The sequence below is a fragment of the Helianthus annuus genome, chromosome 17 (genome assembly GCF_002127325.2).
Source record: "Helianthus annuus cultivar XRQ/B chromosome 17, HanXRQr2.0-SUNRISE, whole genome shotgun sequence".
Classification (NCBI taxonomy): Eukaryota; Viridiplantae; Streptophyta; class Magnoliopsida; order Asterales; family Asteraceae; genus Helianthus; species Helianthus annuus.
Genome location: NC_035449.2, coordinates 5,113,724 through 5,139,541, shown reverse-complemented (window position 1 = coordinate 5,139,541; position 25,818 = coordinate 5,113,724). Strand labels below are relative to the sequence as shown.

Below are 25,818 nucleotides of genomic sequence, written 5' to 3'. Positions count from 1 at the left end.
CCGAAACGGATTTTTTGGATTTTTTAGAACTTTTTAGAATTTTTATTATTTTTTAGAATTTTTTGGAATTTGTTTGGTTTTTTGGAATTTTTTTGATTTTTTGGAATTTACTATTTTTTTTGTTTTAATGTCTTAGAGTTTACACTTAAGTCCCTGTGTTTCTAAAACTGACGCAAACCGTCCCTGAATTAGTTAGTTAACTCAAAGTTAACAAAATAAATGGATGGAGTTAAGTTAGTGGACTGAAATGGTTACGAAAATGAAACTAATGGACTGAAATCGCAATTTTTAAACTAATGGACTGAAACCGTTATTTTTAACAAACCTCAGAGACGAAAACAGTAATTAACTCTAATAATAATTACTCTAGTTATTTATATCATTTATTCGTCACTCCATATTTGTACTGGATCCCTCTCGATATCAATATATAAATATTATTTTATACATATTTACAAAGATTACTAAATCATTCGTTAAATTACATTTGTAAACATTCAATAATCCCTTTATTTTTATTTACCTTGATTCATGTAAGTCGTTATGCACATATATAAACGAACCAAACGTTTAACGAACAGTTCGTGAACTGTTCGGCGACAAGTTCGTTCATGTTTGTTCGATTAGCTTAACGAACGAACCCGAACAATAAATTTCGTTCGTTCGACTGCGTTCGTGAACGTTCGGTAATATGTTTGTTTACGTTTGTTCATGTTCGTGTGATTATATTAAAAATAATAAATAATAAATCTTTTATCTAAATATATTGAAAACTTGAAACTCTGTCTTTTTCTAAGTTAGCTAAAATTTGGACACTCTAAGACATTTTTTTGGGATAATTATGTCTAGGTTAGTTAACCTTGATTTATCATTTAGTGGTGTAGTAGACTTCTTGTGTTTTAATTTATCATTTGATGGTTGTATTTAACTACTTATATCCAATGTTTAAGGATAACAATGTTTTTTTATTTTTTATTTTTTCAAGTTAAATGCTCGTTTACATTCGTTGTTATTTGCTTGCATTCGTTTGTGTTCGAGACCGGTGTTCACGAACTGTTCGTGAACAACTGAATTTCCTTAACAAACGAACACGAACATAAACTTATGTTCGGTATGCGTTTGTGAACAGTTCGCGAACATGTTAATTTCCTTAACGAACGAACACGAACATAGCCTTGTCCGTGTTCATTCGATTCGTTTACAACCCTATATATCTTTTATTTTATGTATATTAGATATATTTCCTAATTGAAGCCAAATTAACTCATTGATGAGAGTTAACTCACCGATGAAATAGTGTCATCTTATTTTTACCTAAACTAAACCCGATGAACCCAAATTGCAGAATGCACTCGAAAACGAACTCATGAACCCAAATTTCATCTTCCCAAATCGTAACAGACATCTCTACGGCTTCAACATCAAGTTCACTCTCAAGAATTTCCAATCCGAATCCTATCTTGTACCATTTGCCACAACGTTCCCGTCCAACTTGATGAACCCGAACACTTATCCCGCTCCCTTCACCTACAATAATGAAATAGTTAAAGTATATCTTTTTAATAAATGGCTGACAATCTAAGGACCATATTTGTGACACCTTAATATCCTAACCTTCTAGCTTGGTCCACCAACCGGTATGTAAACACTAAAACTAGACTCACCCATATCGTTTCAACCATAGTTAATTCAACCCAACCACGGTTAGATGAAGATCCACCCCTCTTCCTTTTATAAACACCCCACCCACTAACAAACTGGCTAATTCCTGGAGAGAGAAAATTCAAGTGAGAGAAAAAACCGAAATCCGTTACAACTTACAACAACAAAAACATTCATCCACCAAAATCAATCACACAGTAAACCTTAAAACAACCTTAAACAACACGAACATGGCGTTCTACACCGAGGAAGAAGAAGTCTATAAATGTCCAAAACACCCCTTAAAGCGCAGGAGAACAACGGGCATCTGTCCTACGTGTCTACGTGACCGGCTGGTCACACTCTGCCCGGAGTGTGCCAACACTCGTCCATGTTCATGTTCTCATACCCGAGAACATGAACATTCGACATCAACTTCTTCGTCTTCATCCTCCTCATCATTCTCTCTCTTTCAGTATTCCCGTGGCGGGTCCCGTCACGGGAATAAAGAAGTAGGTCGCATCTCTAATCTTATAGAGAGCGAACCGGCTTTTCGGAAATCGAGATCGCTAGCGATCCCGTTTCTACGGTCGCGATCGCGGTACGGGTTGGACCAAGAGTTTGTTGAGGTGGAGAATAAGAAGCCTGCGTATGTTAGCAGGAGTAAAATTAATTTCTGGTCGGTTTTTAAAGTTGGTAAATCTAGTAAATGTGATTTACATGATGATGGATCGAATAAGAGTGATGGTCATGGCGTAACCGAAGATTATTCGAGGATGTTGAGATCCAGATCGGTTGCGGTTGGTGCGGGTGATGGTTTTAGTCCCGCGACGACTAAGCGTCGCGGATGGTATTTTCCGAGCCCGTTGAAGGTTTTTCGGCAGTCGAAGACGACTAAATTACATATGCATGAACGGTCGCCGATGCATAGAGGCTGAGTTTATGGCAGCAACGCGGTAGATAATTACTTAAACTCTTAAAATAATTAAATTTGAAGTTTAATTTTTTAAAAAGGGTATATGAAAAATAAAATCAGTTCTGAAGTTAACATATTGTATATGTTTTGGATTTTTAATGAATGCAATAATGTTGGTTTTCATTTTGATTGCTTAGAATTGAATAAATTTATGGGGTTGTTGTTGCTTGATGTTTAAAAAGTAGTACGATTGTGTAACGTGGTTTGTTACTTATTGTTTGTTTTTTTGGATGGAATCTTTTGCACATCTTGAATTATTATTGGAAAAAGGTATTTTGATGGGCCAAATGTGAAATCAAGTTTTATTATTTGTTGGTTTTAATATTTGAAGTAATTGGTGTCTAATATTTTGGGTATTTCTTAATTTGTTTTTGGAATATATTATTTTGTTTTGCAAGTGTTTGAAGACATAAAAACGTTAAAATAGTGTAAGAAATGTGTGCTTATTTTGACTATGATTGGTATTAAATTGTGACCAAAAGGGGATTGTTGGTAGGGATGTAGTATTAAATTATGCCATAGGATCTAAGAATGATATAGAGGGGGTGTGGCTAATGCTAAAAGGCCATAACCGACTCCTGCTTCCTTTGACTTATGTTCCAACTAGAAGTTATTCGCGCTTTGTGATCGGATAACGTCTTTTTAAAGTTGTGCGTTAGAGCTGGTTGTTTATAAAATTTAAATAGAAAAATAACGCACTTAACAACTATAAAAGCATAAAAATATATGTCAATGTAAAAGTGTATGCATAGAATACCCAAAAATAAATTCAAAGGAAGTCGTGTATCATTTCATTTGACTCGACTGATTTCCAGAAAAAAAAAAACGTTAAAATGTAGTCCAACTGAAAGCATACATAAAAATAAGCATGAAACGTATTATATATGATTTGACATATTTTCGAATAAAATTTACATCGAAACATAAACAACTTGTATTTATACCAACATGTACATAAAAATAAACTCGTAAGAAAACATATTTTTTTTCTAAGTAAACGAATAGTACGCCGCATCGCGGCGGTGTTAAAACGCAAAATGGATCAAATATATACCATCTAATGAAAATGCTTTAAATTTGACTCGACTCGTTTCCAAACAAAATTTACGTCAAAACGTTGACCTACTAAAAACGTGCATAAGCATGAAAACATATTATATTTGACCCGACTCATTTTCGAGAAAATATAAAATTTAAGTTAAAACGTAACTTGAATTTATACTGACACGTAAATAAAACTAAACACATAAAACTCGATTACAAAGTCTTTAGAAAGTTAAAGGATTGTAAGTGTTAATGTTGAAAGTTGAGAAAACACAATAAAAATTACATCGAGACATAAATTAACTTGAATTTATACCGACACGTAAATACAAAAGAAAAGTCAAAACACTATTCACACAAAAGATAAAAAGAAAAACACTATTCACAAAACTTGCAATTGTTATACAGATAATATTTTTCTTCTTTTTTCTTTTCTCTCCCTAGATACCCCTAACATAATGTTTAAAAGGGTGTGAGTTGTGTTTCGTCAATGGATTTGTCCGGGTGACCGGGCTTGTATAGTATTCGTTAACCGTTCAATAAAATAGATAAAAGATGGCAACATCTAGAAATCTACTAGACAAAACTCCTAAAACTGTTATATATACATCCTCTTGTGTGAGTTAAAACCTAAAAACTAAGACTAAGAGAAGATAACTCTTTTAAGCATTTGGGTTTATAAGTATGACCACTCATGATAGTCAAGTAAATGTGGAAAAATGTGTTATCTTAGTAATTGGTCCTAAGGCCAACATGAGGGAGTCATAGAGAAAAATCATGTATCTCAAAGTAAATCGGGTGATATCAGGGTTTGATCACTAGAGCACCATCGTAGAGACTGGTCACCATCATGAGCAAAATTCACTTTTTGTGCATCTAATATCCATCCCATGGCCACCCCCACGCCTCACCAACGCCCCTACCGACGCGGTGTGCAACTCCCTTTTAAGCTAGCTAGTGTGCCCCATGTCCACTCAACCCATCCACTACGAATGGTCGATGTCGTTTTTTTAATATTAAAATGTATAGTTTGTAAATAATAATTTTATCCGTTAAAACTTATTTATAACTTTTATGTTGATTTTAACAATTATATAAGCTATTTATAGTATAGGAAGAGTATAAAATTAAACGAAATAGATCAAAAGGTTTTATATAAAAAATATGAAGATTTGGAGTGAGAAATAGTGTTACAATAACAAATTGTTGTAAGTTAATAAAATAAATAGTGTTTGTATTTTTTTTTGGCAACCTGTTGTGAGATTTGGAAAGCAAGGAACGAGCACATCTTCGGTGAGAAACGAATAAACTTAGAAGTAATCTTCGGGGAGATCCAAGCAATTTCCTTCGTGTGGGTAAAATTTCGGGCGAAATGGATAAACATAGAATGGGAAAAATAGGTGAGGTTTGAATTGGAAAGATAACTAATCAATATACTGTTTTCGATTTTATGTAATTTTATTATGCTCTAGGCGATGATGTAAAGGTGGTTGGCTTAGTAGCTTACTAACCACTTTAGATATATTTTAAGCACTTTTACTCGCGCATCAAGTTTTAAATTTATAAAGGGTGTGCCTATTGGCACACTAATGTGCCTATTGGCACACCAAACCCTAGCAAAACTAGGGTTTATATACGCAGCGTATAGGTCAATACGCAGCGTATAGGGTTAACCCTCTACGCTGCGTATTGACCTATACGTTGCGTATATAAACCATGGATCTCAGTGCCTAATAATCAATCATTGCACAGAAAACAAGGTTTATATACGTTGCGTATAGGTCTCTAAGCAGTGTATATAAACCATCTGAAAATTTGGGGTCATTTTGGTAGGTTTGAAGCATCAGCTTTTCACAAGATTTATATACGCTGCGTAGAGACCTATACGCAGCGTATATAAAGGTCTGAAAATGTCCTTTATACCCTTGTGTTGAGGCTATACGAAGCCAAATACAAGGGTAGTTGTGTCATTTTTGTCTCATACGCTGCGTAGGGATCTATACGCAGCGTATATAAAGCTCCATTTTTGTATTTTTTTTGTGTATTTCTTTCTTAATTTATAAAAAAAACAATATTATTAGTAATACAAATATAAATTATAAATATTAAAAATAATACAAATATTATGAATTATAAAAATTAAAGGGTGAATTTAAAAAACGGTGAATTTAAAAAAAAACATTTTTAAGTATCGTATCGTATAGTATAAGTCTCGTATAAACCTCGTATAAGTCTCATATATGTCTTCTATCTGCCTATAGGCCTATACGTGACCTATGCCACACCTATAGGCCTATACGGGACATATATACACCTATAGACCTATACGGGTGTTATATCGTATCGTATAGTAGCGTATCGTATTGCATCGTATCGTATCGTATAGTGTATAGTATAAGTCTCGTATAGGTTCCATGTAGTTCTTGTATACGCCTATAGGCCTACACGGGACCTAAATCACACCTATAGGCCTATACGGGACATATATACACCTATAGACCTATACAGGTGTTATTTCGTATCGTATAGTAGCGTATCGTGTTGCATCGTATTGTATAGTGTAGTAGTGTATAGGTTCCATGTAGGTCTCGTATAGGTTCCATGTAGGTCTTGTATATGCCTATAGGCCTAGACGAGACCTAAACCACACCTATAGGCCTATACGGGACATATATACACCTATAGACCTATACGGGTGTTATATCGTATCGTATAGTAGCGTATCGTGTTGCATCGTATCGTATAGTGTATAGTATAAGTCTCGTATAGGTGATGTATATGCCTATAGGCCTACACGGGACCTCAACCACACCTATAGGCCTATACGGGACATATATACACCTATAGACCTATACGGGTGTTATATCGTATCGTATAGTAGCGTATCATGTTGCATCGTATCGTATAGTGTAGTAGCGTATCGTGTTGCATCGTATCGTATAATATATTTGTATTATTTACCAATAATATTGTTTTTTTATAAATAATTTTCTTTTTTTAATTTTTATAGTTCATAATAGTTGTATTATTTTTAATTTTTATAATTTATCTTTGTATTATTTACCAATAATATTGTTTTTTATAAATAATTTTCTTTTTTAATTTTTATAATTAATAGTAGTTGTATTATTTTTAATTTTTATAATTTATATTTGTATTATTTACCATTTATGTTCTTTTTTTATAAATAACTTTCTTTTTTAATTTTTATAATTCATAATAGTTGTATTATTTTTAATTTTTATAATTTATATTTGTATTATTTACCAATAATATTGTTTTTTATAAATAATTTTCTTTTTTAATTTTTATAATTCATAATAGTTGTATTATTTTTAATTTTTATAATTTATATTTGTATTATTTACCAATAATATTGTTTTTTTTATAAATAATTTTCTTTTTTTATAAATAAACAAAGGAATACATAAAAAAAATACAAAAATTGAGCTTTATATACACTGCGTTTAGGTCCCTACGCAGCGTATATAAACCCTTGTTTTCTGTGCAATGATTGCTGATAAGGCTCTGAAATCCATGGTTTATATACGCTGAGTATAGGTCTATACGCAGCGTAGGTAAACCCTTAGTGTGCAGATAGGCAAACAGGGTGTACAGATAGTTAGAGCCTTTATAAAACACGATATATATTGTTTGAAAGTTTGGTGATGAATAAAATGTTGTTGATTGCCGTTAAAAAATTAAATAAAATAAGTAGTTTTAAAACAAATATGTGCATGAATTTGGTATAATAAGTAGTGTTGTAAGTTAATAAAATAAGTAGTGTAATTAAAACAAATATGTGCATGAATTTGGTAAAATAAGTAGTGTTAAAACAAATATCTACAAGAATTTGGTGTATTGGTTGGAGAATCTAAATTTACATGCCTTGAACATCTTTTTTCAACTAAACAATAAATGAAAAATACACACAACATAAAGCAACCAAATAGGCAAGTAGTATCATGAAATATTGCTTATAATACCACTTTTATCTATTTATATAATTGTATAACAATGATACCTAAATTATATGAGTGGATAAATCTGTTTTAGGAGAGATGAAATAAGATTTTTCTTTGAATCGAAAGGTAATTTTTTGAGTTAAACATCAAGGCTAAGTCCAATGATTATAACATTTTAACTAAGAAATTGAATACATACCAAAGAGAAAACGGAAAAAGAATATTGGGTTCATAAAATGATAACATGTGACGCAATCAGATACTTATTTGTTAAGTATAGATGTCACTATATATTCCGGTATATGTGTGTGAATTTCATGTAACTAGACAATTATTGTTAGGTGCCGTATCATTTGAGACTCTCCTTCAAATCTTTATATAGATTCATTTGATGCGTGCGGCGGACCCATAACTTTCGACATTAGTTGCACAAGATAATTCGTGGGTCATATTGGTTCATTGCTTTCTTTTTGGCTTGTTTTACACGCGCTCATTGAGAAAAAAAGTTTTATTGCTTATTTTTTGGCTTGTTTTACACGCGCTCATTGGGAGAAAAAAGTTTTATTCGTGAAAGTGAAAACCATATAATCAATAATTTATTTAGTTTATGAGTTGTAAATTTAAAGTTATGAACATGACAAGTGAGAACCTATAATTTAGTTGGTGAACTGTGGGGGAAGACAATAACATCCGAGTTGTACCTTGAATCAAGAAGTAGATTACTAGATTTCTTCAGAGAGTTGAAGTGTATTTTAGTATTTTCCAACCTAGGCTCACCTTGATTCTATAGTAAAACAAAAGTCGAGACAACTCAATAAATCATCATCATCATACTCGGTAAATACCACCAATAGCAAATCTAAGGTAGGGTCTGAGGAGGGTAAGATGTAGACAACCTTATGCGTTTTATAAAGCTTTAATTTCAAATTTGAACTACGCGCGAGCTAGAACTGGCACACCAGGGGAGGAGCTTAGAGGAGGCCGGACCGGGCCTCGGCCCGTGCGGTCTTTTCGCTTAGTAGTGTTAAATTTCAGGTTTTCGAGAATATTTTTAAATGTGTATTGGTTCGGCCCAGGCTGATTTTATCTCCAAAAAACATCGGCCCATGCTGAGTTTTAGGTCAAGATCCGCCACTGTGGCACACTAGTCCGCAATAGGCTCGTGCGAGCAGTTTGCTTTAGTGCCATGTTGCGTTCTAGAACCACGTGTCCAAACATAATGTTGGCTCGGCGTGGTTCGCGCTTGAACCCTCAGGTCCGTTACGCGCTAGTTCATTTGTGCTGATGCACACACCATTTAGGCAACACACACGCAACCAACTTCTCCAGAACCTGACCTGCCACAAGCGCGCCAACCGTGGTGGGTTAAACAAAGAGGGGCCTGATGGATTTCGCATTGGTTAAACAAAGTTTTTTATACCTGGTTGTTTTTACATTTCAAGCCACAATGTTCCCGCGCTTAGCATGCTGGGGAGTGTTAGACTAGAGTGTTTTTATGTAATAGTTTAGAGCCTAAACTTCTAACATGTCTCTCTCTATATATGAAGACCACCAATCCACCATTTTACCCTAATTATTAATCTAACACAACAAACATTTTTGGTGAATTAACTTTAGCAATCGTAGATTAATATGTGGATTCTTCTTTTTTTTTTTGAACGACAAATTTGGATCACTGACGGACTACTGAAGTATCATCATGTCACCAGCAGAACCACCCGATCATATCCATCTCCACTATTCAGGAGGAAACCCAATAAATATGGGAAAAACCTCCTTGTGGGAATCGAACCTAGAAACTATTGGTCCCAAAGCCTTATCCCATCTCCAAGATACCACTAGTCTATAAAGCCATGTACAAGTCTGAAGATCTACAAGCTATACTTGACCAAAACAAGAAGGCAAATTCAATTATCTATTTATCTTCATTTATGGTGATATTGAAAGGGATTTAAAGCAAATTCAAATCTATTTACTATTATTAAAGAAACTTGAAGACAAGAAATAAATTATAGGATGCCTTATTTGTTAGGTGTTAAAAACATATAGTGAAAGATTTTGAAACAATGAGTACAAAACTCGTTAATATTAAAGACAAAGGATACCGGCAGAAATCAGGTATATAGATAAAGATTAAAACTTGTAATTCACTCTGATATAATTTAGTGTTTTTTGTATGGTCCTGAAACTGCACTAGTTATAACACATGCGCACAGAGCACTGCACCCAGACTTAGCAAAATAATTCTTGATGATCACTAGACCACACGCGCACCAAATAACCCATTATAGGCCAATGTAAGTGATTGTTAAGAAAGAAATATGTATCTATTTTAGGGTTGTAATACCTTGCATATAATAGAGGTATGAGAATAGTTTATTCTTTGTGTTTCCATAACGTGGGCATAGATATCAAGTTATGGTGAGCTCAATTATGATATATGGGTTGTGACGGAGAATTGATGATATCAAATTTCTCTCTTGTGAATTGAGTTGCAAGCAAATTTAGCTGTTCATTTAATTAGAACACTTTTAAAACTTGCTTACTATTCTGTGATATTTTTCTTTTATTTTGTAAACGGTGCTAAGTATCCTAAATAATAGTAAAAGCCTATCACAGTCTTAAAAGACCTTAGATAAGAACTCTAATGGCCGACAACGAAAGCCTTACAACCAAGAAACTTATACTAGAACAACTAACACAATAGGGCATATCAACCACGGATCTAGCCCAAAAATTTATGTGTATCCCATTTTTTTTATCAGGGATTCAGGAGTATCCTTTGTATAACGGAAACGGAGTTGAGGGATATTTTTACACTAAGGAGACGGGTTGAGGGGTAGCCCGTGCTACCCCTGCTAACACACTAAATCCGTCACTAGTCGTAAAACCGTGCTAAGTATTAAGCAAATGACGACCAAAACCAAGAAAATCGTAAAACAAGTACGCGAATTAATGTCAACGCATAGCAAAGACAAAAGCAAACTTATTCCCCAAGTTGGTGTGAAATGCAAACAGACTCGCTATAAACAAAATGAATGAAAGATAATGAACTTACTGTTGGAAAAATAGGTGAAAATAACATTTTTCACAAATATAGGAAAATGATTTTTTCCTATTTTGGACTAGAAATAAATATAATAAAATAAACGGGTTTCATATATTTATTTGTGGGTTTGTGTTCTATGTTGCAAGAGATTCGCAACGAACTAAACCACGTCCAAAATGGAGCTAAAATGAATGAGATATCGATGCTCAAAGTTGGGTGTTTGAAACATTGAAGCTGAAACAAAAGGGAAAGTAGCACCTTGTCCCACATCGGAGGAGAGATGAAACTTAAATGGGTATTTAAGGTGAAACTCTCCATCCTTATTGTTTCATGGAAGCACACACTAGTGTCCTCGCGAAACTCGCACTCGCGCGCGCGTGGCGTGGGCAATGTGGAGCTTTGATGGCGCACTTTGCACTTCGCATCGCCGCAAGCCGCCTTTGTATTTTTGACCACGTGCGCGTGGTTGATCACAGGGGCTGCAAGGACCAAGTAGCGTGCGGGTTCGAACCGCGTGACGTGGCACGACGCGCGGTTGCGCATGGTGCATGGGTCCTGTTGTGCATGCGCGGCGCACCAGAGTGAGTCAATACGGCGCGACTGTGTGGCGTGCTCGTAGAGGTTCACAGGTGACGTGGCGCACGCGCGCATGGTTCTAAGTCAGGGTGGCGCATGCGCGCATGGCAGTGAGCCAGTTGGACGCACCACGCATGAGCGTGCAGACATGCGCGCACAAGGACGCGCGCGCACCAGTGTCTATTGCGCGCGCAGAAGCTTACAGCATTCAATAGAAATGCAGTTATACTTCAGCAACGAAACTGCCAAGTCAAAGGGTTATGACTGAGAATTAAATGACGTATTAAATTGCATTGAAGACGTTTAATGCGATTTAAACCTCTCATTTAATTCGTTTTTGGCTGTTTCAAATCGGGAGCTGTATAAATACAGCTCCATACCCAGCTGCAGAGGAGACCACGAATACCAGCAACACAACAACAATTCACTTTCTCTCCACAACTTTTCTAATCTCTCTCTTGCAGTTTCAAGGTAACCTTCGGGTTGTAGGCGAACTCCGACAGTACTTCTGCTCCGGCTGTTGTACCCTGGGAATTTGTTTTAAGGGAAGCGTGTATACACGTGCCTCAACCAATCTTCTTCATCTCCAATTCTTATATTTTATTTATTTCAGTTGTAATTGTATTTAGTTTTTCAGCTTTCTCTATTTCTGTATTTTAATCTAGCAATAAAATTAGTTTTATTTTTTTTAATTACGCGAACGGTTCCTACACTTACCTGTGGTTCTTATAAAACTAGATTTATTGTTTTTAGAAATGGAATAAATAAAACACTAATGAACTTAAATGTGTTTCTTATAAAACCAGATTTACTGTTCTACTAAAAGATATGATAAACCTACAATCATCGGAACTTTTATCTACATATATATTTTTTAGAAACAATACGCCTTATTTAAGCTAAGACAGTGAACTAATATCACAAATTTTAAATTATAATTTAAAGGCAAAAGATAAAAGAGCCTTATAATACAAAACTTACGAAAAGACATGAAAAGGTAAAAAAATACGGTGACATGAATGGTCTTTTAACACAATATTATTACAAATTAAAAAAATGAAAAAAAATAAAAATCACAAAATCCCTTTGTAAAACCATAACCGTCCCTTCTTCAACCCGAGTCCCCACCATCCTTCTTCAACCCTAGCCACCTGCAACTGAAGATTAACACAATGGTGGTCTGCACCTCTGGAGCTCTAACCCAACTTCGCACCTCGTGGACGACACCCGGGTCGTCACTTCCATCGATGTAACAAACCTAAACCAGTATGTTATTTGATTACAAATTTGTTGATCTAATTTTCTTCTAAAATTGATCTGAACTTCATTATAGGATCAAAGCTGCGATTTTGATGCTTGGGCTGAGCCACCCATGATCCAGAACCTTGTTGTTATGATTCCAGGGCTGTTGGGCACCATTAACAGACATTAAGAGAATGCAATCATAATGGAAAACATGAACAGAAATCTTGAAGAACAAGTAAAAAAATGGCTAAGGAGAACAAGATGCTTAAAGTGATCCTAGGGTTCAGTTGGTTCTTAGTCAGGATGTGGGTTGTGTTAGTTTGGTCTAGGTGAACAAGTATTGGGCGTTTGTAAGTGTTATGTATTATATTTTGTATGTAATGACAATTAATCTAATGAAATATATGGGGCTTTTGCAAGTTTGACAGTGTTGTATGTAATCGCAGTATGATCAAGATGTAACCAATACATGATATTTCGAGCAATTTGTGGTAATCACAAACCAAATGACCAAATAATAATACGTTAAAAGACCATTCTACCCTTTATTAAAGGAGGAAAACAACAAAAAGGCATGTGGTAAACTGAAAAATCAGACTCAGTTTGGATTTTGGATGAAAAGGACAACAAAATTGAAACCACAAAGACCCAGATTCAAAAGGTTTCAATTTTAGACTAAAGTGTCAAAAGTGATCAAACCTCAGGTACCATTTTAGCATTTAATTCATAGTTTTATTTTCTATTATAACTTTTGTTCGTTAGTTTTTTTCTAACTAAATACGTGATATAAATTTTTGAAACAGAAAAATATAGACTAAAAACATTTCCTTGGCTAAAGTAAGTCTTTGGTGAAGTCAAGTGTAGAGGTTATGTTTGGCTTAAAAATAGGTCTTCCTTTAAAAAGATTAGATGGACAGATTGGTGTAACTCGTCTTTGTATATGTTGTAAATTGGCATCTTGCTCGTTGGGTCGGAAGTTTATTTTTTGTTTGTCCTCTTGCCCATTTAGGTTGGGGTGTGTTTAATGAAGTTTACTTTTCAAAAAAAAAAAAAAAAAAAAACCTAAAGTAAGTCTTTACTATAAATGTTATACACCTTTACCCCAATAGTTTTATTTTCTTATTCGTTAGTTTTTTCTTTGACAAAAACTTAATACATGATATAATTTTTTAAAACAGATCGAAAAAACACGTGTCCACCATTTTTTGGAAATATCACGACTTTATTTTTTTAAACTTTTCTCTTTCGGTTGCTATATCGAGTGACGACACCATATCAATAACGAAGTGAACAAAACCAGTATCGACCGTATCCCTTCCATTCATGTTATTATCGCACACATACACGAATCACATATGTAACCCACTAGTTACAGTACTAAGGGTGAAGGGAGTGGTTAGACACTTTGAATAGGTAAACTCTCAAATCACCCAATCAAACAGTGCCACGTCATTTTATCTATTTTGTTTACATATTGCTAAAAAACGTTGGCGGTGGTTAGACACTTTGAAATAGGTAAACTATTACAAAAGAAGAAAAAATGTGTGATTGGTTCAGAAGGCATGGACTCCACCACACACCCCTCTCTCTCCCCTTCCCTCCCTCTCCCCGATTCGGTGAAGGTTCACCGAAAACTCCCTCTATTTCGTTAAACTTGATCGACAAAGTTGGTTGGCAGTAGAGGGGGGTCGATACCGAGTGGGTTTACCGCCTCAGTATACCCTAAAACACATACGGTTTTACTCATCTTGATGATAAATTAAGGTTAAGTTGTATTCTACTTTGACTAATCAATATAATAATATAAATAAAATTCCATCTTTAATATATAATAATAAAACAGTAGTTGTGTGTTTTGACATTGAAAGAGACGCTTCAATATTTCGTAAGTTTCACACTGGAAAGAACACGAAAACCGATGTGACTACAAAACAAAATGAACAGGGTGGGCGTGGACCCCACAAGAACATGTACACCGGCCGCCGTGTAGGGACATCACGTGACCTCACCGCACACACGTGAACACGTCGTCTACCCCTTCGTCCAATCGAATGTTTATATCCTCAAAACAAACTTCACCCACTCGCCCCGCCAATTTTTTTAAACGGAACGAATCCTTTAAACAGGCTACTGTCGAAATTCATTATATCAGGACACATTCATCTCCAAATTAGGGAAAACTCTCACCTATGGCAGAAGCCCATGAACACTCGCCCAAACGCACGACAGTACGATGAGATAAAACCCACCCAGTTCAACGATTGAACTAGCGATCGCCGTCCTCGTCTCCCATCATCACCGAGTGCCGCTAAAAACTAAAAAGTCCTTTAACTATCTAACATTTTGTCTCATTTTTACTCTTTTTTTTACGGTAATTATATAAAAAATCCTTTAATTATCAAACATGTAATTATTATATAAAAAGTCCTTAAACTATCAAATGGTATCAGACACTTGAAATAATTTCAAGTGATGACTGTTTAAGTCTAGTTAGATCATATGTAATAACCAAGTGAGAGGCGGAAAAAGTACATCACGTAAGTCCTAATGTAGGTGTTATGTAGACTGGAGGGGTTTTAACCCATCATCTTGTGAATCGAGTCTTCAAATATGATCTAATAAATCCGTGCGGTAGTTATTTGTTTATTGATTGTGAATTGCCTCATGGTTTATAAAGTACTTGGAGAGTAACTAGAGATAAACGAGAATAGAAAGCGAGAATTGTGAAAAGAGTATACAGGTAATTATAAAATTTTAAGTTGGATTATTATTATTTAATTTTTATTTTAGTAACAACCATTCTACAACGACCAGAAAGCCTTGACCCATGTGAAATCTTCGCCCTCGTCAACGTAATCAAGCCCACAGAGACTAGGCTCACAGCACCGCGACACAATATTACCTGAACATGGGTCTGATGTGATGATGCGTTCTCTCACGTGAACGCTACATTACATATAGTTTTATAAGTAAAGAAGTAGATTTAGGAGTAGTTTAGGTACATGTAAGTTTGCAGTTTAGAAAAACTATCAAATCAATTTTAAATTTACTTCCTTAGGGTATACTTAATGGTTAAAAAAGAAAAAAAAAAGAAAAAAACGTAATAAGAAAAGACAAACTTATCATACTTTTCAATTATTTTGTACTCTAACATTTATATCTTTACTTTCTTACATTATTGATAACGGAATGGGATCAAATACAAACACTTAAGTTTGTAAGAACCATAAGAACCAATACATAATTGACAAGTGTCCATCAATAAAAAATTAGTTTAGGGGTAATTTAGACTTTTTGACCATAATTATTTATAACTAACTAAAAATAATTACAAAAAATATAATCAGCACAACACTATATAATTAGCACAACATCATTAATCGTTCTTCATTATCAGCACATCGTCCTCGAATCGTTCTCCTTTATCAACATAAACGACATTAGCACAACATCTTCAATCGTTCTCCATTATCAGCACACCAGATGTGCTGATTATATCTACTTTTGGTGTTTGTTTGTATTATTTTGTAATTAACACATAATCAGCACCTTATTAGCACAAATATACAACACCTTTTGTTAACTTTTTTTAAAAAACACTTTTATAAATACAAAAAGGTATAGCAATATGGTACTCATATTAAAGATAAAAAAATACTTGATTTTATGGTATATATTTTTAAAAAAAATAATCAAGTATATAAAAGTTATTTTAGTTTAAAAAACCTTGGTGGAATTTGTATTTAATAGAAAATGGTCAAATGACTAGCAATTTTACAAAATTACCCCTAATTTGTTAGTAGTAATTTTTAATTATAAGAGTTTTATTTATAATCAATATCAACCCTTGATTTAAATTAACAATGGTTCAGATCTGTTCTTACGGTTCTTATAATTAGCACTGTTTGTACAGGATCTCAACCCTATTGATAACTAAATTTATTGCTATTTTTTGGATGAAAGTCAATAAATTTACTAGTGTTTTCACCAAACTAAGTACCCTATCTTCAAAGCTACACTATATAAATTACATGTATTATTTTCGACGATGACAGATTATATCAATATAACGTTATAGGCCCCATTGATATTCCATCAAAGATATAATCGTGCTAGCCATCTTTATTTTATATTTTCCTCGAAACCATAGTATTTTATAGTAACAATACATCTAAAATTCTAAATGTAATAATGATTATAAACCCCATATGAGATAAATAAAAGTTTATTAGCTGATTTATCTCTCCCATTATATATATATATATATATATATATATATATTGTTAACAAAGATCCATGAATAGTAATTTTAATTTATAATAATATATAGTTTTTTAATTATTTATTATTGTAGCCGTTAAAAAAAGTAATAAACCGAATAATTTCTTATGATCGATATTATGTATTAAGGGTCAGGATTTAGAGAGAACGGTGAAAAGTGTGAGAACGGTGAGAACAATTTTGGTAGTGCCATGTGGCATTGATGTTAAATTACACTAAGGGGTAATATTGTAAAAAAAAACCCACTCACGTGAACTGGGTGTTCAAATAAAACGCCATAACAAAAAAACTATTTTTTGAGCTATAATTTACAACAACTCAAAAAAACAATTTTTTTGAGCTCAAAAAACGCCATCAACTCCCAGTTAAAATGCCACGCAAAAAAAAGCTATTTTTGAGCTATAATTTACAACAGTTCAAAAAAACCATTTTTTGAGCCATATAGCTCCCATTAAAACGCCATAAAAAAGCTATTTTTTGAGCTATAATATACAACAGCTCAAAAAAACCATTTTTTTGAGCCATATAGCTCAAAAAACGCCATAAGCTCCCAGTTAAAATGCAACGCCAAAAAAAAGCTATTTTTTAGCTATAATTTACAACAGCTCAAAAAAACCATTTTTTTTAACTAGCTCATTAAAACCCATAAAAAGCTATTTTTTTAGCTATAATTTACAACAGCTCAAAAAAACCATTTTTTTAGCCATATAGCTCAAAAAACGCCATAAGACTAAAGGGAGTGGGGCATCCTTTTGAGAGGGCGTCTTGCGACACGTGGCGCCACGTCAGATTAGAGGATTTTGAGCAAATAAGGGGGAGTGGGGTAACTTTGCTGGGTAGGGCGTCTTGCGACACGTGACACCCATTTAATTTTGATTTTTTTATGTTAAAAATATAAAGTGTTATATTTTTTATAAAATTATTGATACTCATTAAATAAAATAACCAACATACAATTTATTCATTAAAAAACATACAAGAATACACATCTACTACTCATCGTCACTAACATACTCGTTTAGGTCGAGGTCGACTACATCGTTATTATCTTCATCCTCATTATCTCCTTCATCCTCGTTAACGAGTTCCGCCTCGTATCCTGGTTGTTTGTTGTCCCATGGGTGATCGATCAAGTCAGACATAAGCATGTTGTGTGTTTCTCTATTCTTTATATCCATTATGTTCTCGATTCGTGTCTCCGATGATACTTCTTGTGTCCAATACTCCGGGAACAATGAAGGGTCATTCTCATTGTAATCTTGGCAAATGGCTTTGTCTTCGTCTTCCAATATCATGTTATGCAAAATAATGCATGTGTAAATGACGTCATGCATTTTTTCCTTTGTCCAGTATCTTGCTGGATAACTGATGACGTGCCATCGCTTTCGAAGAACTCCAAACGCTCGCTCGATATCTTTTCTTGCTGATTCTTGTTTTCTCTTGAAATATTTTCTTTTAAGATCAATAGGATCGGTGAACGTCTTTACGAACGTTGTGTACTCCGGATAGATACCGTCAGTTAAATAATATCCGCGTTTGTAGTAATTATCGCTCGCATAAAACGCTGAACTTGGTGCCAACCCGTTTATAATCTCTTCGAGAACCGGCGAAGACTCAAACACGTTGATGTCGTTGTGAGAACCTTGTTGACCAAAATATGCATTCCATATCCAAAGATCATAAGATGCAACCGCCTGCAATATTAACGACGGTTTGCTAATGTCGCCTCTAGTATGTGTACCACGCCAAGCGGTAGGGCATTGTTCCCACTTCCAGTGCATGCAGTCGATGCTACCGATCATACCGGGGAAACCGTGAACGTGCTCATGCACGTCGTACATCCTTTGGAGATCACTCCAAGTCGGACGTCGTAAATAAGCCGGCCCATACAACTCAATCACACCTATATAAATTTAAATATGTATACGAACATTGACACTAACATATAAAAAAATTGACGCTAAAGTTAAATATATAAAAAAATTGAAAACAAAATTTAGTAAATATACCTTTACAAAAGTGTGTGAGTGACTCTCACGCAGTCATGGCAGACATTCTCAGGTACTTGTCAAATGAATTAACGCTTGTGCCATATGCAAGTTGTCGGATGGCCGCAGTACACTTTTGTAATGGAGTAAAGCCAAGATACCCACGAGCGTCGTACTTTTGTTTGAAATAATCATAATCTTCCCCCATGTCGTTTGTAATACGGGTAAATAGACGTTTACTCATGCGAAACCGACGTCTAAATATCTTCGCGTCATATACCGGCTCCTCCCCGAAATAGTCTTGCATCAGCCGTTGTTGTCCTGCGGCACGATCCCGCATAATCTGAGTTCTTCTTCTAATCGGTTGGTTATCCGTTTCATTGTCCTCACTAGCAACTTGAACCATTAAATTGATCGTTGTCATTACCACCTCGTTGATGGCTTCTTCAAATTCAAAAGAACTAGATGAAGTTGTATCGTCGTCGGACGAGGATGACGAAGGGACGTTGAACTCCATTTGTGGTTCCAAAAAAACAAAATGGTTGTGTTGAAAGAATGTATTTTATAAAAATGGTGTTGTATATTTTTAGAGTGTGTTAATGAAAATGGTGTTGTATGGTGGATGTATATATATATATGTGATTTGGTTAAAAAAAAAACCAATAATTGGTCAAAGTAGCCGTTGGAGGGGGGAATTCTTGAAATTTTGTGCATGCTCAACGGCCAAAAATTGATTTGTGTGAGGAGCTTAGCGACGAGAAGAGGATGCCCAAAGGGGGGACGCCTCATGGAACGCCTAATGGGGGTGGTGTGCGGGGCGGCCTTAGGCGTCTTGGAGGGGGAGAACGCCCCACTCCCCCTAGTCTAAGCTCCCAGTTAAAACGCCACAAAAAAAAACTATTTTTTTTAGCTATAATTTATAACAGATCAAAAAACCATTTTTTGAGCCATATATCTAAAAAAAAACCATTTTTTTTTGTGTCTAACCGCCTAAATTAATATCTTTTGAGCTCAGAAAAATCATAATTTGTACTGAAAAAACGACATAAAACACACAGTTCAGAAAAAACGCCATGATAAAACTCAGTTGAAAACGCCATAAAACACTCAGTTTAGAAAAACACCATGAAAATAACTAGTTAAAACGCCATAAAAACATCTAGTTAGGAAAAACGCCATGATAAATACATAAAACATCTAGAATAAAGAAAACGTCAATAAACAAGGAAATGCTAATAATTAAGAATTTCAAATGTTTCTAAGATTATTAACCTAACCATGTAATAACCTACATCTTATATATGAAGAATTATTAACATATTCATTGTCATTGTCATAAATCAATTAACCCATAAAACAAATAAATCGTTCAATTTTAATAAATCTAGCTTAAACGGTAACAAAATTTATAAGATCTTTTGAAGTTGTTTTACCATTTCCTAAAGTATACAATTATTGGAATTTTGATGACCCCAACCGACGCAGAAAATAAGACTTTTATGGTGGCACACGAAGATTGAGGTTCATGATTGGATAACTTTTAGTAATTAAAAAAGACGTCGATTGTAGCTATTTTTAGTAAAACAGAATAAACTAATAATGCATCTCAATACAATCTACTTGAAACTGTAAAAGAGGGAATGTAAAATAACATCCCCATACTACTTTGATACTTGTAAACAACTCCATGTTCTACTAATATTATCTTAATAAATTCGGGTAATTGTTTATATTTACTTTAATAGTTGGTAAAACTTTATTATTTTTTTGAATGAGCAACGAATAAAAGTCTGTCTATCCAGGGTAACCCGATGGCAAGAGGCGATCTCATACGTCCGCAATTGCAGACAGTGTTGGGTAGCCCAAACCCACCATCACTAGTTTCAGAGAAAACCCACCACCCATAGGCTCACGTGGTAAAACTCGGTTAATATCGAACTCGGACTTGTCTTTAATCTTCATTGTCAGTTTTTATATGGAAAGATATCATACAATTACTATTCACTAATCATTGTTGAAAATCTTGTGTGTTTTTCATAGTGGGCTGAAGCCCATCTCTCTTGTTTACTTAGATTAGCCCATTGCTTGGGTTACCTTTTAAGAACATTACTGAAACATACATGATAAACATGAACATTACTATAGAAGATGGCCACAGTACAATCACAAATTATTAAGTCCTTTTATTTAGGGTTATTGAATTTTATCATCCTTAACTATTGTCTATTGGCCGCTGCTACCCTTAACTATCACTTTGACTCTCGCCACCCCCAGCTTAATACTTAGTGTGTTCTGTCACCAGATCACTAACTTTTGATCATGTTACTATATTTTTGGGGGTGTCTTAAGATCCCTAAAAACCTTCCCAAGATCCATATGACACCCCAAAAAGTGTAGTAACAAGATCAAAAGTTAGTGATCAGTTAACGACGTGGTGACAGAACACATTAAGTGTTAAGTTGGGGGTGACAGACGTTAAAGTGATAGTTGGGGGTGGTAGCGGCCAATAGCCAATAGTTGGGGGTGATAAAATCTAATAACCCTTTTATTTAAAGAACTTTTCTTTTTCGATTTTATGCATAACTATATTTATAATTTTGTAAGAAACTTTTCTATTTTATGATTATATGAAACTTCTCAAATATAAAGATAGCTAACAACTATCACCCACAGTTTATGCGATCGACAAAGTACCTCCATGGCTCTCTATATAAACAAGGCGCGGGCCCATTATGATCCATGGGGTAGCGGGCGCTCACCTTGAAAAAAAAAATTAGTATATTATTTAGGCAAAAATCTTGATCGTATCCCTTAAAAGTATGGTGAAACCATCCGATCACACCTCCAGAAAACAAATCCTGGGTTATGTCTGTGTCCGGCCACTGATATAAACAACTAAACTTTTGTGACCCTAATGACAAAAATCCCTGACTCGTCACTACATTCAAACAACATGAACAATTTAGATGAATTAAACTCACTGACATACAATTAGAAATCTAGAAATCTTGTAACCATGTGAAACCTATCAAATATAAAACCATGAAATTGTGAAGTGTAACCATGTGAAACCTATCAAATAGAAAACCATGAAGTTGTGAAGACATCAAACACATAAACCACAAAAAATTGTTGTAATCAACTTAAGTTGAGACTAAATTGTTGTAATCAGCTTAAGGCTCATTTCTAATGTTTATAACTACTTTTGATATTATAATAAATTTTTTCCCATTTGAAGTTTTCTCTAAATGTTTGCTGAAACGTATCTAGCACTTTTATCGCTTTTGTTAAGTGTCAAATATCCACAACCCCATCTTTTAAGCTATAATTTGGTGGTTTAAAACTTAATTTTAATAGTTTAGATGAGATTGAACTTTAACTCAACCATAATGGCTTTTAATAGTCTGTTCTTCATCTGTTAAACGTTTGTGATGTAAAATACAAAATATATAAACACTAATACACTACTATATACATAGTAAATACTAAATAGTTGGTAGTTCTACCGTAATGTAAAGCAAAATTATGCATATTCATCAAAACTTTGCTTTAACTTGCTCAATTAGATATTTCAAACTACTCGTCATCTTTGTCGACCATATCCGAATGTGATGTTGAGTTTGTGTGCCTGGTGGATCGATATGATTATGATCCCTTCTTCTCTGAAGTCTCTCCTGCAGTGTTTATATAGTATCAAACAATAAACAAGAATTCTTGTTTGAATGCCATTTCAAATAAAAATATAGACATTGCTTAACTAAAGAGATTATTCTATTTGAAACAAAATATGACATCAAAACAAAAGGTTAACAAGCACTCAATAATGTTTTGTAATTTAATGAGGGTTTTGATTTTTGTTTGACAACACCACAAATAAACAATAGTATCTGGTAAAATCTCATTCATAGCAAGCTATTGGCAGGGTTAGACGAGGAAACTAGGAGTGTGAATTTCTGACACGACCCGAAAATCCGGCACGAACCGAACACGAAATTCTCGGGTTTAGGTTTAATCTAAACAGGTTCGGGTCAGTTTCAGATTCAACCCGGGAACCCGTTTAGCTAACCAAGTCGGGCTCGGATCAACCTGGTCGGGTTGGCGGGTTGACCCGTTTAACCCATTTATTTATATTTTATTTTTTACAATATATTTTATGTCAAATGAAATTAAGTGGATATTTTATGCGATAACCATAACTTAAAAAGAGAATTAACATAAGATTTTATAATTAAAATATAATTCTATTATCTCGTTTGTGGAAAACTTTTAATTTTAATATATTAATTTACGATTTTTTTTGAGTTAAATAGGTCATGTTTGGATTCACATATATGACTTGATTTTTGAGTTCGTCTAAAATTTTTAGGTTCGGGTTGCACCCTAAGGAAAATCTTTCCCTGCCTGAACTTATTTCAAGTCAAGCGGTTATAGCGCGTTTGTTTCCTTTGAGTTGGAATATATTTTATGCTTCTAATACTCTTCTTTATAATTTCGGGTAACGATTCACTAAAAAGTGGGATTTGTCTAAGTAGACTAAGAAGTATTGTGATAATGACATGTGTCACTCCTTATAAGTATGGAGGAAGGACATTTTAGTACTAAAACATTTTGGTCCTTGTAAGGGGCTGTTTGGTAGCCTCTTAATGATCATTCAGATGCTACCTCTTAATGGTTTAAAACCTCTGAATGAATAAGAGGTAATCTCAGGTCTGAATGGTTAAGAGATAACCTCTGAATGGTAAATCATCACATGTCACATTCTTCTACCATCTCATTGGTAAAATTCTTAATGATTCCATTAAGAGGTAGCCTTTTAATGACCATTCAGAGGCTACCAAACAACCCCTAAGTAGAAGTGTGAAGATAGCATCTGACACCCCTTTTGTTTTCACAAAAATATAGACGAAAAATCAAGTACAAAAAAAAATATAGCACAAAAAAATCCAGTAAAAAAAATTCAGCACAATAGATGTTATACAACAATTTTTTTGGGTTTTTAATTGTCATATTTTATATAGCAATAAGATACTCAAATTAAAGATAAAAAAACTCGATTTTATGATGAAGTTTTTATGAAAAAATAACATCGTATAAAAAAATAAAAAAATAAAAAAATGATGAACATTTAAGAAATGAGTGTGGAATATGCATATGCATGTGGAGAAAAAAAGTCAATAAACAAGAGAAATACCTTGACACACCTTTTTTTTTTCTTACATTGTTCATCTTAACATTGATTTGAAAAATTACGGATTAAAATTCATTTTCATTTTAGAAAATAAACTTTTTACTTAATTCTACCCCTAAAACACCAAGCACAATTTATGTCAAATAAAAAATTGTCATAGTGTAAATACCTCGTACGTGGTTAATTTGAAGGAAGCACTTGGAGAACCATCTAGAAAATACTTCATGATTTCAGTAGATAAAGGTTTTTCAAGAGGTCTAAATACTTCGTAAAATTCTAAACTCTTTAAATTAGTAAATGGAGAAGGTGGACTTGAGATTAGTTCCATGGAAGCAGAAAGAAACTGCACAAAGAAAGCAATTTAGGGGTGTTCATAAACCTAAATTCCTAGGAACTTGGAACAGGTCGCGTAAATCTATAGCTTTAACGATTTAGAACTTGAAACAGGCTGCGTAAATCTATAGTTGTAACGATTCAGAACTTGGAATCGGACATTGAACCTTTATCATTTAATTTTTCGTTTATTTTAGGAAAATAAAGTTACGTGTATGTATTATATTCATGAATAGTCTTTATCATTATTTCAAAAATTAATACAAAATTATGTTCAAAAAAAACTTTTTGTGTTGTCTAAAAGACTAAAACCGGTGAAACTATGTAACGTGGCGGGTTAGGTTTACAAACCGTAGTTATGGGTTCAGCCAAAGTTTTCACCAAAATAAACTCTACGAACAGTGAACGCCTTTAGAAAGTATGTTGTCCATAAAAGAAATATTTAAAAAATATACCTCAACGAGTTCCACGTTAAGTGCAAGAAACTTGACACCATGTAGGTGTTGAAGTAGACCAAATATTTTACTAGCATCTGCCTTTAAAGTACCGAGATCCAAGTTCTCCAAAGAATGCAAAGTGTCTTTAGAGATATGCACAGCTTGATCACCTCGAAAGAGCTTCTCTTTGCCGTCATAAATACGAAGATGAGAAAGACGAGGATGACAAATACGAAAACCCTCTAATCCCTTCATTGTGCAATGAGCTAAGGTGAGACTCTTGAGATTCACACACTTGGAGAAAAGGCCTATGCACTTATCATCAGTATTGTCATTATATAATGTAACATACATAAGACGCAATGTTGTTAAACCTAAGAGTTCCCATTTCGATGTAGGCATAAGCAATGGTACCAAGTAACCTCCGTACAAAGTAAGATGTTTTAGAGACTGAGAATTAAAGAGAGAGACCGGGCCTGTAATGTCATGCCCATATAAGGATTTAAGTTTCAGTTTTTGAACATCATAACGTAATGCATAACTTAAAGTTTTTTCGACATGATACCAGTTTAACCGACCATAGCTAAGGGTGATTGAAGACAGTCCAATTAGATTATTACGGTGAGTTAAAACATCCGTAACAAATTTGGAGGGCACGTATGAAGTGCGAAGATTCTTTTGTGAGAAGTTGAGATAGGGTAATGTAGTCCATATATATCTCCATCTAGATGATAAAACACACGTGTTAATAGCGTCTTTAATCCCAATAAAAGATAGAATTTTATGGATAAGATCATCGGGCAAGCTACTTAGTCTATCATATCCTTCGTAATCAATAACTAGAAAAATATTTTTCAAAGAATATAAGAAATTCAAGTAAGACCACAACCCCATTACAGTATAATCTGATAATACTTTGATAAGTAATAACATGCGGATAGGATTGTAAGTGGTTTGACTTTGGTTTCTTGTTCAACAAAAAAAGCCTTTTTAATTATGAAGTTAAAAAGTTATAAAACCAATTAAGAACACAAGCTAACATAGAATAAGAAAACAAAACAAAACATCAAAGGTAAAGCTGAAGACACCACAACA

The 25,818-nt window shown here is 34.1% G+C and overlaps 4 protein-coding genes across 5 annotated transcripts; 1 reads left to right on the top strand and 3 right to left on the bottom strand.

Annotated features, from left to right (window-relative positions):
- The first annotated feature begins 1,892 nt into the window (after positions 1–1,892).
- On the top strand, positions 1,893–2,579 carry LOC110923620. The gene has a single exon (XM_022167689.1). It carries the CDS (start codon positions 1,893–1,895, stop codon positions 2,577–2,579), a length of 687 nt encoding a protein of 228 aa, XP_022023381.1.
- A 15,190-nt stretch (positions 2,580–17,769) lies between these two features.
- LOC110923621 (protein ALP1-like) lies at positions 17,770–18,618 on the bottom strand. The gene has a single exon (XM_022167690.1). The coding sequence runs from the start codon at positions 18,616–18,618 to the stop codon at positions 17,770–17,772; it is 849 nt and encodes a 282-aa protein (XP_022023382.1).
- A 193-nt stretch (positions 18,619–18,811) lies between these two features.
- Positions 18,812–19,282, bottom strand: LOC110923622. Its single transcript, XM_022167692.1, has one exon. The coding sequence runs from the start codon at positions 19,280–19,282 to the stop codon at positions 18,812–18,814; it is 471 nt and encodes a 156-aa protein (XP_022023384.1).
- Positions 19,283–22,194: 2,912 nt separating this feature from the next.
- LOC110925758 (putative F-box/FBD/LRR-repeat protein At4g13965) lies at positions 22,195–25,818 on the bottom strand. 2 transcript variants are annotated; one of them, XM_022169607.2, is made up of 3 exons: positions 24,742–25,805; positions 24,123–24,296; positions 22,195–22,439 (listed from the first exon to the last, which is right to left on the bottom strand). In XM_022169607.2, the coding sequence occupies exons 1-3, from the start codon at positions 25,654–25,656 to the stop codon at positions 22,302–22,304; spliced, it is 1,227 nt and encodes a 408-aa protein (XP_022025299.1). In that variant the 5' UTR covers positions 25,657–25,805; the 3' UTR covers positions 22,195–22,301. The 2 variants fall into 2 exon arrangements, with proteins under 2 accessions (XP_022025299.1, XP_022025300.1); XM_022169608.2 differs by lacking the exon at positions 24,123–24,296 and having other exon boundaries at positions 24,742–25,818.

Bases quoted from the DNA above. Each gene is read 5' to 3' on its own strand.
- LOC110925758 (XM_022169607.2), bottom strand. From the start codon at position 25,656: ATGTTATTACTTATCAAAGTATTATCAGATTATACTGTAATGGGGTTG. The intron at 24,297-24,741 runs GTATATTTTTTA...TTCTTTGTGCAG, and splicing joins TTAACGTGGAACTCGTTGAG to TTTCTTTCTGCTTCCATGGA. The intron at 22,440-24,122 runs GTATTTACACTA...TAAACACTGCAG, and splicing joins TCAAATTAACCACGTACGAG to GAGAGACTTCAGAGAAGAAG.
- LOC110923621 (XM_022167690.1), bottom strand. From the start codon at position 18,618: ATGTACGACGTGCATGAGCACGTTCACGGTTTCCCCGGTATGATCGGT.
- LOC110923622 (XM_022167692.1), bottom strand. From the start codon at position 19,282: ATGGAGTTCAACGTCCCTTCGTCATCCTCGTCCGACGACGATACAACT.
- LOC110923620 (XM_022167689.1), top strand. From the start codon at position 1,893: ATGGCGTTCTACACCGAGGAAGAAGAAGTCTATAAATGTCCAAAACAC.